The sequence below is a fragment of the Girardinichthys multiradiatus genome, chromosome 22 (assembly GCF_021462225.1).
Source record: "Girardinichthys multiradiatus isolate DD_20200921_A chromosome 22, DD_fGirMul_XY1, whole genome shotgun sequence".
Classification (NCBI taxonomy): Eukaryota; Metazoa; Chordata; class Actinopteri; order Cyprinodontiformes; family Goodeidae; genus Girardinichthys; species Girardinichthys multiradiatus.
This window is the reverse complement of record NC_061814.1, coordinates 35,540,862-35,553,069: the sequence shown is the minus strand read 5'-3', so window position 1 is coordinate 35,553,069 and position 12,208 is coordinate 35,540,862. Positions and strand designations below refer to the sequence as shown.

At 38.9% G+C, this 12,208-nt stretch overlaps 1 protein-coding gene across 18 annotated transcripts in view; it reads right to left on the bottom strand.

Annotated features, from left to right (window-relative positions):
- The window catches only part of LOC124858653 (actin-binding LIM protein 1-like), an 89,331-nt gene that overhangs the window by 18,418 nt on the left and 58,705 nt on the right, over positions 1-12,208 (bottom strand). For 11 of the 18 annotated variants that reach the window (XR_007035896.1, XM_047350761.1, XM_047350758.1 and 8 more), the window contains exons 5-14: positions 8,317-8,443; positions 8,135-8,228; positions 6,573-6,660; positions 5,432-5,496; positions 5,053-5,097; positions 2,985-3,062; positions 2,702-2,860; positions 1,521-1,565; positions 1,329-1,364; positions 1,114-1,243 (exon numbers count right to left, since the gene is read on the bottom strand). Coding sequence is in view for 17 of the 18 variants with exons in the window: in XM_047350761.1 (XP_047206717.1) it covers positions 1,114-1,243; positions 1,329-1,364; positions 1,521-1,565; positions 2,702-2,860; positions 2,985-3,062; positions 5,053-5,097; positions 5,432-5,496; positions 6,573-6,660; positions 8,135-8,228; positions 8,317-8,443 (867 nt within the window). In the remaining variant the exon portion in view is untranslated. The remainder of the gene's footprint in view (positions 1-1,113; positions 1,244-1,328; positions 1,365-1,520; positions 1,566-2,701; positions 2,861-2,984; positions 3,063-5,052; positions 5,098-5,431; positions 5,497-6,572; positions 6,661-8,134; positions 8,229-8,316; positions 8,444-12,208) is intronic. The other 7 variants (XM_047350767.1, XM_047350754.1, XM_047350765.1 and 4 more) reach the window with 1 other exon arrangement.

The following is a 12,208-nucleotide window of genomic DNA, read 5'->3' as shown; positions in this document are numbered from 1 at the left end:
GCTGCCAGTTCCAAAGACACCTCAGTTCTCAGACACAGACAGAGTGAAGATAAACAGAACAAAAAAAACCCAGCAAGAACATATGCTTCACCATATTTGTCTGTGAAATTCCTACAAAGTTTTTATTTTTTCCTCTACCTTTAGATATGCTCAGCATCAGCAGTAACTATCTTTACGTTCATCACCATGTTCTGAATTCAAAATGAACAACCTCCCAACATCCCAAAAACCAACACCAGGAGAAACCAGTACCGCTTGCCTTTTATAGTGACCACCAGACAGACAGAGCTTGATAAATGTTACATTTTAATCAATTTAGGCTTAGAATTGGTTACAAATTAGTAGTTCTATTTAAGTGTTATGTTTCTTTTATTTCTAATTAGCAGATATTAGAGAGCAGACATTAGTTTGATTAATAATAAACATAAAGATTAATTGATGCGTTATTATTTTATTTAGGCTAAATAAATCCTAATATGAGAAAATAAAGATCTTCCTTGATTCTTCAAATTTGTAATAAAGATTTTTCAGCGTGGAGGAAAGAATAAATCATTCAGACTGTTTTGACAGATTAGGATATAGATTAGACGGATTACTTTTAGTACACTGATAAAATTTAACATTGCTTATTAACTGCTATATGTGCCCAAATAGGAAATATGACCAGCAAAAATGTGCATCTGAAAACACAAAATTTATTCCAAAGTAGTTATTTGGCAAAATGGTATGGTATAACCATAAGTCAAATGTGTCTAATTTCTACATTAAAGTAAGATAAAAGCAGAGTTCAGAAAACAATGTTTATGAGGTTTGTTTCCAAACGGCTACTGGAAAAGGCTCCAAACAGACCAACCCTCAGCCTGACACCTCCAGAAAAAATTCCCCCTGAATCTCTAAACTGGGATGACGACTATCCATCAGGGGTAACATACTGACGCCTCACAGATGATTCACTGGACCAAATTTCCCCAAACTCTCTGACCTTTCAGTTACAATGGGGAAAATTAACATGAATCATTTTCTAGAAGATCAACCTCATAATGTACCTGAAATCCATTGTTTTAAAAATACATGTGAAGAAACACTCACAAGTTAGTCTCTTCAAGTACCCACCAGGCCTGTGAAAATGCTGAGGTGACCGTGATAGGGTGGGGGTGTAACCATGACGATTATAAACTGGGGACCCTATGGAGCCCTGACTGGTGGATCTTTGGAGAATGCGGTCCCTCCTGTCGTAAAAACTCTGTCACACAGGCACAGGTTGACAAATATTTTAGTAGGGTCATTTACACTGCATTGCACACAGCAAATAGAAACGATCGTCTCACCTCGGCGGGCAGTGTTGGCGACATGTTTCTTGAGGACTAGAAAAATAAAACAATCAAAAAGTTCTGATTTACAACAGCTGTTTGTTTAACCAAAGATTAAATAAAAATTGAACCTTGATTTATATTTCCTCCATTTCATTTGTCTAGGAATGGTTTTGCAACTTTAACAAGACTCACCAGGATGCATCTTACCTTATCATCGGGCATCGGGGATCGCTCCCTTCTGACGGAGTGGAGCTGAGAAAAACAAAACACTTCTTTCAGGAGAAAAATATGTATTTTCAGAGAAAAACAGGATTACTTTAATGTTTCAAGTATTGTTCAATTTGATGAAATCTACAATTATTGGAGTAGCATGATTTCACATAGAAAATTTAGAAAAATCTTTAAGTTGTAATTATAAAGATAGATAAGAGATAATAGATAAGAGAGTTGGATCTTTCACTAGTAATTTTTACAAGCTCTATCTTGTCAGTTCAGAGTCTTGGGGCCTCTCTTATGCTCACTTCCTTTCAGCTCACTACGCATGGTTTCTACAGGATTTAGCTCTGGGGACTGGGGGTGTATAGTTGGTAGCACTGTTGCCTTTCAGCAACAAGGTCTTGTGTTTATATCTACTATAAATATACTATATACTATAAATTGTGCTCAGGTATGAGTGGATGGATGGATTGAGATGACCATGAAGGAAGCTTGATTTTGTATCATATTTACATATGTTTTAGGTCATGGCTGAAATACCCAATGTCAACTCATTTCCAGTTTTCAAGCAAAGGTGTTATTTATATTTTCCTGGTCTTTCAAAAAGTTCTTGATGCCATTCCCCTTAACAAGGTTCCAAGGGTCTTTGGAAGCAAAACAGGCCCAAAGAATCTCAGATTCGTCCACTGCACCTAAAAGTGGGCATAAGGTGCTTCTTCACATATTCATGCTTTGTTTCAGCCTTGATCCACCTGTGGGAGCAACCCACCTGCTCCCACCTGCTGAAAAACTCCATCTCACTCTCGTCTGACTAAATTCCCTGATTTCAGTTAAATTATTGCAGATATAGGCAAGTTTAGATTCAAATTTGTTTCAGGTTAGAGTCCCGCTGAAAGTTTTGGAAAAAAGGGTATTTTTTGTAACTATTTCCTAACTTTTGAAGTATGCCCAACTTGAATGGTGTGTTCTCTCGTTTTTCTCATTTTGGAGAGTGGCTCATAGGAATGAGCTTCTGTGTTATGTAAATTAAGAGATGTATTTTTCTAACTCGTTCAAGGTGATTTAATGCTACTACAGAATTGACCTTAAGGCATTTAACTTATCTTTACTAGGGTTGCTGGTAATTTATGTGTTATTCAGTAAAACAAGGAGCATGCTGTTGGTGCATTTACCTCTCCCACACACTCTCGTCTCTCCTCTTTCTCATCCAGGGAGGTTGTGTACATAGGTTCATAAGTAATAAGATCAGGGCGTTCAATGTCATAAATGGCTTTGACTTTTGGAATGGCAGCTAGGTCTCTGTAGTCAAGGATTTCATTGTCTACTTTTGCCTAAGGAGACAAATACAGACAAGAAAGTCAAACACATACGAGAGTAAAAGGAGATTACTAGGGTTTAAAACTCTAGAACTAAATATATTTAGATAGATACAGCAGCTTAGCAGGATTCCCTTACATAGATGGTGTGACCTGGTGAGCCAGGTATGCTTGAACCAGGTCTAGAACAAATGCTCTCAGACGACGACCTCGTAGGCTATGAAATACAAAGACATACGTGGCTATTAGAATAAAAAAAACTTGAAGTCACTCTAATCCACATCTAGTTGCAATCTGTAAAGGTGGCTACATTTTAATTGGTTTCATCTAAAAGGTATTTTATTTTATCATATAAAAAAGTAAAACCCATGTGCTATATAAATCCATCACACACAGGCCGACACATTTCAAGCATTTATTTCTGCTAATTTTGGTGATTATGGCTTACAGCTAATGGAAACCCTAAATGTAGTTTCTCAGAAAATATTAATATTACTTAAGACCAATGAAACCAGTAATCCAAAAATGTTAATATTATTTTCATGCTATGGTCAACAACCAAGCTGTTCACAAGCTTGCTGTTCACAGACATATGTGTCCAAGCGTGTTAATAGGAAAGTTTGGTGGAAGAAAAGGTGTTGTAGAAATAGGTGCACAAGCAACAGGGATATATGCAGCTAAATGTTTATGTAATAAATATTTGTCCAAGGGTCCTTTTTCATGAAACACTAAATTAATGCAGCGTGGCATGGAGGCAATCAGCCTGTGGCTCTGCTGAGGTGTTAAGGAAGCCCGAGATGATTTGATTACGGCTTTCAGTTCATCTGCATTGTTGGTTCTGGTGTCTTCCTCTTAACAAGAGCTCATAGATTCTCTGTAGGATTTAGGGCAGGCCAGTCTGCTGGTGTTACCATTGTCATTAAAGTAGGTATTGGTAGTTTTGACATTGCTGGGAATACTAAGTCCTGCTGGAAAATGAAATCAGCATCTACATAAAGCCCATTAGAAGATGGAAGCATTGAATGCTCTAAAATGTCCAATTAGATGGCTGTGCTGAATTTGGACTTAATAAGACAAAAAGACTAATAACAAAGTACATGGCTTCCCAGATCATCAATAAGTATGGAAACTTGGAGCTTGGATTCTGTGCATTTTCTACTTTTCTTTCAGATTCTGGGATCTTGATTTTCAAATGAAATACAAAATTGACTTTCATCTGAAAAGAGGACTTTGAACCACTGAGCAGCAGTCCAGTTGTTTTTCTGCTTATCTCAGGTAAGACACTTCTGACACTGTACCTGGTTCAGGAGTGGTTTAACATAGTGTATTTGACAGTAGTAGCAGATGTCCTTGATACCTCTGTGTGTGGTGATTCTTAAAAGCATCGACTCCACAAACTCTAGAAACACCTTACCTTTACAATCCCCTCAAGGTTGCAGTTGTTCTTGTGGTCTGTGTAACTTTCCCTACCGGACCTTTTCTTTCCACTCAACTTTCCAAAACTATGCCAGGATACAGCAGTCTGTTAACAGCCAACTGCTTTGACAATGACCTTTTTGTGGCTTACCCCCAGTGTGGAGGGTATCAGTGACTGCTTGACAACCCTTGTCTTTCTCATGACTGTGTCGACCATAACCTGACGATAACAATACATTTCATGTATCTTATGTAATATTATGAATGGTACTCTAACTTAAACTTAGGATGCACCTATAGATTATTACCCCAACAGTTCACGGTGGTTTTTAACTGTTGAACGAGCGATAAAAGGAAAACCTCCGTACATCCTAAAGTAACCTAAACTACTTAATACTAGTCTTATGATCAGGCCATTCATTTGCAAATCTGCAAAGTGAATAAATGATTTAGCTCTACAGTTTGATGATCTAAAGAGCCTCATGCTTGGAGATGAGCAAGCTGAATGGCAGCAACAGCAGGTCTGAATTAGATGAGTTTAGAATAAATGATGGTTTTATGAAAAGTTACTCAAGAGTCAAATGTTTTCTTCTACACCGAATGTGCACCTCTTTGTCTCATCATGCAGCGTACTGAGTGAAGTGTGTAAAGGCTGGGCTGAATGGCTCTGTGTGATACAAAGAGAGGGCACTACAAGCTGTCTCTAGCAGGAGGCAGCATGTAGTGATTTGGGTCCTTAATGGTGGAAGTACAGGATGATGCCATCTGATAGCCAATACTGAATACAGTACCTGCCTTTCTGTTTGTTGGAGGAATAAGAGGGATGGAGGCAACAGCTGTGAAGGAAGGGAGAGGGGGGGTTCACAGGACATCACACAGGGGTTGTGCCTCCTCTGCCCAACACACAGTCCACAAACACACATCATCACATGTAAATATGAACAAACACACACACACACACACACACACAGCCTCAACAGTGCCTAAGCAGGCAAATTATTTTAACCACAGACGGTTAAAGTCCAGTCAGGGAACGATAACAGAACATGTGCTTGTTATATATTCTTAATCTCTATCTTTTCCTGTAAAACGACATCAAGAGGCCTAAACAGAAAGGTGAATCTGGGTGACAGGGAATAATAAAAATATAAACAATTCCCAAATTCCTACCCGCTCCCTGTGTCTCTCCTCTGTCCTGGTGGTGTTCTTGCAGCCGGGATGCCACACTGTCGAGCCTGAGAACCAAGATGGAAAGCTCTTATTGAAACCCTAATGAGACTGCTCATATTTCAGCTTTATATGTAGTTCTAATAATGCTTTTGGCCACATAATTCAAAGACTCCACTGCTGAATGGATGGAAAAAAGTTGGATTAGCTAAAATTAAGAAACAGAGAAAACAAATAAACAAGAAAGTTTCCAAAAACAAGTAGCATGTTTTGCTGAGCTGGATGCAAAATGGAACATGGATGACAAACCGTTGTTCATCCTGATGCCAATGTGTAGAAGATGAGTGAGTTGTCAGACAACCACATGAAAACATGATGAAAAGCTGTTCAAGTTTGTCTTTGAGGTTATCAAACCTAAGAGCTCTGGACCAACTGTCACGCAGGGTGGTGGCGGCATCATGCTGTGGGGTTATTACACTGCTAGTGCTACAACTGCATGGCATAAAGTTGATGGGATAATGAAGGAGAACTATCTTTACATTCTTATTTAATTCAACCTCAAATTACCAGCTGGATGATTAAAACCTGGACACAGCTGGATGTTCCAACAGGACAATGATCCCAAACACAACCCAAAACTGGTCTTATAATGGATAAAGCAGGCTAACATTAAGGTTCTGGAAGGGTTCAACTTCAGCTGAAATATTATCAACCATTGCTAAACGCATTGGAAATGAAATGAACCAATCTTAACAAACTACTAATTCAAATAAGAAGAGTGATCAAATATTCCGACTGAATTATCCCTCAAAATTGTTGATAGTTACAAAAATGCATTTGTGTTTTAAACTGTGTTACAGAAAATCTACAATAAGTTCAAATTTGTGGATCCAATTCCTGTTTTTAAAAATCATTGATGTTGTATAATCATTCCATATTGGAAAAGGAACAGTTCAGATAAATAAAAACAAATCCATAAATTAATATGACAATAATGCCCATAATGACTGCGTGGTAACTTCTGACCAGAACTATAGATGTGTACGGTGTACATTTAGGTTTGTAGTATCACATCCTGTTTGAAACCCAGTATTAGTGGGCTCCTAAGACTTACCCAAGAGACCACAATCATGAGTCTACTGACCTTGCAGATACATCTCTTCTCCCTCTGTGAACATCTGATTGCACCTGCTGCATCTCGCACAGCTGGGGTGGTAGTGTTTATCTCCTGCCTGGAAAACGCAAAGCAAAAACAAGAAAGAAAAAGACCTGACATTACATGGAAATGAAGATCAAGGAAGCCCGCAGCAAGCCAAGCGAGCCGAGCTAGGACTTCCAAGCAATAAACCAGGTGCTCCAATCTGCTTCCAATTAGATTTCTTCCTCCTTCCAACATCTAGTTTAATCTCAACTGCTCATATGTCTTTTGAAGAGTTACTGGAGTTGAAAGGGAATGTTTGATATCACTTTGTACATTGCACTCAAACATAATAATGCTACATTTGTTCAGAATGTGACCACCGCTACATCCACCCACTTGACGGTCAACCTGCCTTTCAAAAACCTGCTCTGAGTGAACCTGCATACTGCGACCCAGTAAAAAGAGATGATAGCTGGAGAGTTTAAATTTCCTTCCACTCAGATGTGACACTTTGCATGCAGAGTGCTCCATTATAAAAGCTTTTGCCAGTTTGATGATAAATACCCAAATGAAATACAGACCGCATGATAACAACCCTGTGTAACATTTTAACCTGCAAGTGGCCACTCAGAAATATGCATATTATTTGCATTTTACTACATGAGAAAGTTCAGATGGCTGTGCACCTTTTATTCAGTACATGTAAACTCAAATTTCCTTTTAGGCATAAGAAAACTAATTATGTTGTATGTATAAGAAACTGTTTTCATTTTTATGTCTCTGGTGGCTTCATAAATTATCCCTAAATAACTGGCTAGAACAGTAGACAGTATTCATGATTAATGTCATACAGACTCCTGTATCTTTGCCTCCACTGGTTTGCATTTGCTGTACAGACAGATCATCAGCGGTTGAATTCCTGTTAATATTTTACACAAACACAGCTCACCCCATATGAAGCTTAAGCCCAGAGTTTCATAAGAGCTGCACAACATACAGAATTAATAAATAATCACATCCTAAATGTCAGATGACATTAGTTTGGGGGTTTATGTAATAATTATGCAATTTGTGGCAATGACAACTCGTAGAGTGCGTGCCATTGGAGTTGGAAAATCTGCAAAGAATTAAAATTTTACATGCATAAAGTCATGTCAAGAGTCTTCTTGGCTCAGTGCTGAAGAGATTACACACACGGGATTACAAACTACATTTTACAGTTCTGCTCTGTGCAACAGTTTATGTTGCTGCTGGATGCAGGACAGCTTAACATGTGCAAATTCACCATGTAATTCAGTGCAAAACATCTAAATGTACATATTCCAGACAATATTATGTATTATAGGTTTTTAATTACAGTTACGTTCCTGGTACAATTTAACATAAAAATGTTGTGCCTTTATATTCTTTCAAACGTACCTTGGGCAGGCTCACATAGGAGCAAGGTGAGGTCAATAATTTTTTCCAAGAGGCATGAGAGATGACTGCACAGAGAGTGCAAAGGGACACATCTTCCTTTTGTATGGAGCCTGCATGTAGGATGTGCTTCGTGTGCCGTTTCTTACCTCTAACACCTTTCCTGTGATGAACTGATGACACGCCTCGCACTGAACGCCAAAGTGGATCTGGTAGTCCTTCTCACAGTAGGGGGCGCCATCCCTAGAAAGAGGTGAAAGATAAATCCAATCCAGAGATACTGCCTTAATGCACAGTTGCCAGGAGGCGTGTTGACACAGCAGCTGCTTACTTGCTGATGTACTCCCCGGTCAGCACTTTGCCACAAGCCTTACACTTAAAGCAGCCCAGATGCCACTGTCGGTCCAGTGCCAGAAGAGCCTGTCCATTTTTGATGTCCCGGCCACAACCTGAGCAATCTGGGAAAGCATAATAAGTAAAAGTGCATTTAAATGAAATAAAATGTAATCAAGTTAATTCATTTCAATAATCTAATTAAAAAGGTGAGACTCAATTATTACAGACAGTAATCACACAGTGACATGTGTCAAGTGTTTATTTTGTTAATTTTGATTATCGTAGCTTGCAACTAATGAAAACTCAAAATTTTGTTTGTCAGGAAAGTAAGATATTACACAAATACAGGATTTTTAGTACAGAAAATCTTACGCCCATGGCCGACACACTCATGAAGAAGCCTGCTGATCTGACAGGTGTCCAGTCATTGACACCCTCCACAAGGAGGGTAAGCCATGAAAGGCCATTGCTAAAGCAGCTGGCTGTTCATGTGGTGCTGTATCCGAGCATATTAATGGAAATTTGGGTGGAAGAATAAAATGTGGTAGAATACGATGCATAGGGTGAATTGCGATTGGTGTCAGTACCACCACAAACATAATCCACGACATTGGCTACAACTGTCAGATTGCTTTTGTTAAATAATTTTTGAACCAGAGACAACCTCAGAAGTATCTTACCACAGCTAAGGAGTAAAAGGACTGGACTGTTACTCAGCAGCCTACAATCTTCTTGTCAGATAAAAGTTAGTCTTGCATTTTGTTTGCAAATCAAGCTGTGGAGAAAGAATGGAGAGGGACAGAATCCAATTGCTTGAGCTCAGCAGTGTGATGTTTCCACAGTCGGTGATGATTTGGGATTCACGTTATCTGCTGGTGTTCTACCAGACAATTTGGCTTCCCTCTGCTGACAAGCTTTATGGATATGCTGATTTCATTATCCAGCAGGACTTGTCAGAGGAAGATGAAAGACACAAGATCCAACCATGCAGACCAGGTTAAGGCTGATATTAAAGCAACATTTGTGTCCTTAACACCTCACCACAGGCTGATCACCTCTATGCCACTTACAGTAATTCATGAAAATAATATACTGTACAGCACCTGGACATACTTTTCTTGTGGCTGACATTTCTGTAATAAAACTCATTGTTTCTTTGGCATCTTCTGGTTTTTATTAGCTATAAGTAATCATAATTAACAAAAATAAAGGCTTAAAATATATAATTCTGTGGGTGATAGATATATTCTGTAAGGTAAATGAATTATTGGAATAAATTACATTTTCAGTGACTAATTAATCACTGACTAATCGAGATGCTTCTGTACCAAAGCAAAATTTTGTTGATTTGTAAAATAAAATGACAAGAAACAAAAGTTTGGATCCAAGTAAAAAATACCCCTCCCTCAGCTGTAAAACTGATACAATATGTCAATTCTGACCCGTAACAGTAGATGGTGATAGAGTGCAATCAGCAGCGGTCCGACAGCTGCCCCTTCGTATCATCACTCAGGACTAAAAGCTTCATCCATATCCAAGAAGGATCCTGAGGCAGTGCAAGTGCAAAATGTTGGTTTCACCTTTTCTTTAATAAATAGAATGCGAGAGCAAACCAGAGCCAACTAAAACTATGATGATGACGTGAGTAGAAAGAGCATGCCTTATTTATAGGTGACCTTGTCTAAAAGCTCTTCAAACCCAAGGAGAGAGACCAGCAGGGGTGGGAGAGGAGAGCAGGAGGGAGAGGATGAGAAGCTGGAAGAGGAGGGGTATTTCAGGGCAACATGTTCCCTGTTCCAGAGGGAAGGAAATGCATGGGCATGAATTATTTAGCAAGGCCTGTTTTCGTGTTATACACAAAGAAGAGCTGTGCTTATGAATCAGAGGAGAGAGAGCTGGAGGATCTCCCTCAAAGGTGGACCTTGGTCATTCCTTTCATTCTTTCAGGATGACTGGGCCACAGGAGACTTTCTGCGGTATTATGTGGATTGGAACAAAGGCCTTTACATCTGTTTAACATTTAACTGTAGTGAGTCTTTTATTGCATGAATAAACCGTTTATAATTACAGTTTGTTGCTATACAATGTTCAACTCATTTTAAGACTTGTGCAAAATCTCTTTGCATTTACTTTGAGAGATTCAGAGGACTTTTTACAACATGTGCAACAACTTTAGTACTTCTGGTACCCCTACATGACAAGTACAACATTATAACTCCTGTCTCTCTAGGGACAAACAGTGGCAAGTACTGTAGCAGCAACATGAAACACCTGGAGTACAGCTGCAGCATCTCAGACAGTTACAGAAAAATGGCTTTTGCAGGAGAAAATACGGTGTATTCACATTGTACTCGAAAGTTAAAATTTTCATGTTTCAGTTTAGGGGAAAACAACTATATTGGTCCTCCTAAACTAAAAAAGATAATGTCTTCAAGCCAACCTTATGTTTTGATTGAATAAAGCTGCTGTGCATCTAACATGTAGGGAAGATTGCAGAAACAACCACTTTGTTAACATGCTGCCTTAATGTTTGAGAGAAATATTTGGTTTTTAACCAGGAGGGAAGGAGGGAATGTCATGACTTGGGTTGCATCACATGGCTTCTAATTTCTTCTCCTCTGACAATGAACACAGTGAAGAACAGATAATAACAATTATTCTAAAACCGTCTGGACCTCTAATTGGAGATTATGGGTAATTAAATCACATTTGTGTGGACACATTCCTCAACTTCCTAAAACATCATTTTAATTTGTGAATGGATGTGGGTTAATCCTTTAAACTGCCAGAAGTCCTGTTGGCAATCATGATTAAAGATTTTAATCATTTTACAACCCCTTATATATAGATTGCCTCTAAAAATATTGGTTATCCTTAAAGTGCTCTACATTTTGTCACGTTAGGTGCATCTGATTTCTACTGATCAATCTTCAGTTGCTTCTGCAACTTGACTGGAGTCCACCTAATGTAAGTTGAGCTGACTGAATATGACTTATACAGTACAGACCAAAAGTTTGGACACTCCTTCTCATTCAAAGAGTTGTCTTTATTTTCATGACTATGAATATTGTAGCTTCACACTGAAGGCATCAAAACTATGAATTAACACATGTGGAATTATATACTGAACAAAAAAGTGTGAAACAACTGCAAAATGAATATATGTCTTATATTCTAGGTTCTTCAAAGTAGCCACCTTTTGCTTTGATTACTGCTCCGCACACTCTTGGCATTCTGTTGATGAGCTTCAAGAGGTAGTCACCTGAAATGGTTTTCAATTCACAGGTATGCCCTGTCAGGTTTAATAAGTGGGATTTCAAGCCTTATAAATGGGGTTGAGACCATCAGTTGTGTTGTGCAGGAGGTGGATACATTACACAGCTGATAGTCCTACTGAATAGACTGTTAGAATTTGTATTGTGGCAAGAAAAAAGCAGCTAAACAAAGAAAAACGAGTGGCCATCATTACTTTAAGAAATGACGGTCAATCAGTCCGAACAATTGGGAAAACTTTGAAAGTGTCCCCAAGTGCAGTCGCAAAAACCATCAAGCGCTACAAAGAAACTGGCTCACATGAGGACCGCCCCAGGAAAGGAAGACCAAGAGTCACCTCTGCTGCGGACAATAAGTTCATCCGAGTCACCAGCCTCAGAAATCGCAGGTTAACAGCAGCTCAGATTAGAGAACAGGTCAATGCCACACAGAGTTCTAGCAGCAGACACATCTCTAGAACAACTGTTAAGAGGAGACTGTGTGAATCAAGCCTTCATGGTAAAATAGCTGCTAAGAAACCACTGCTGAGGACAGGCAACCAGCAGAAGAGACTTGTTTGGATAAAGAACACAAGGAATGGACATTAGACCAGTGGAAATCTGTGCTTTGGTTTG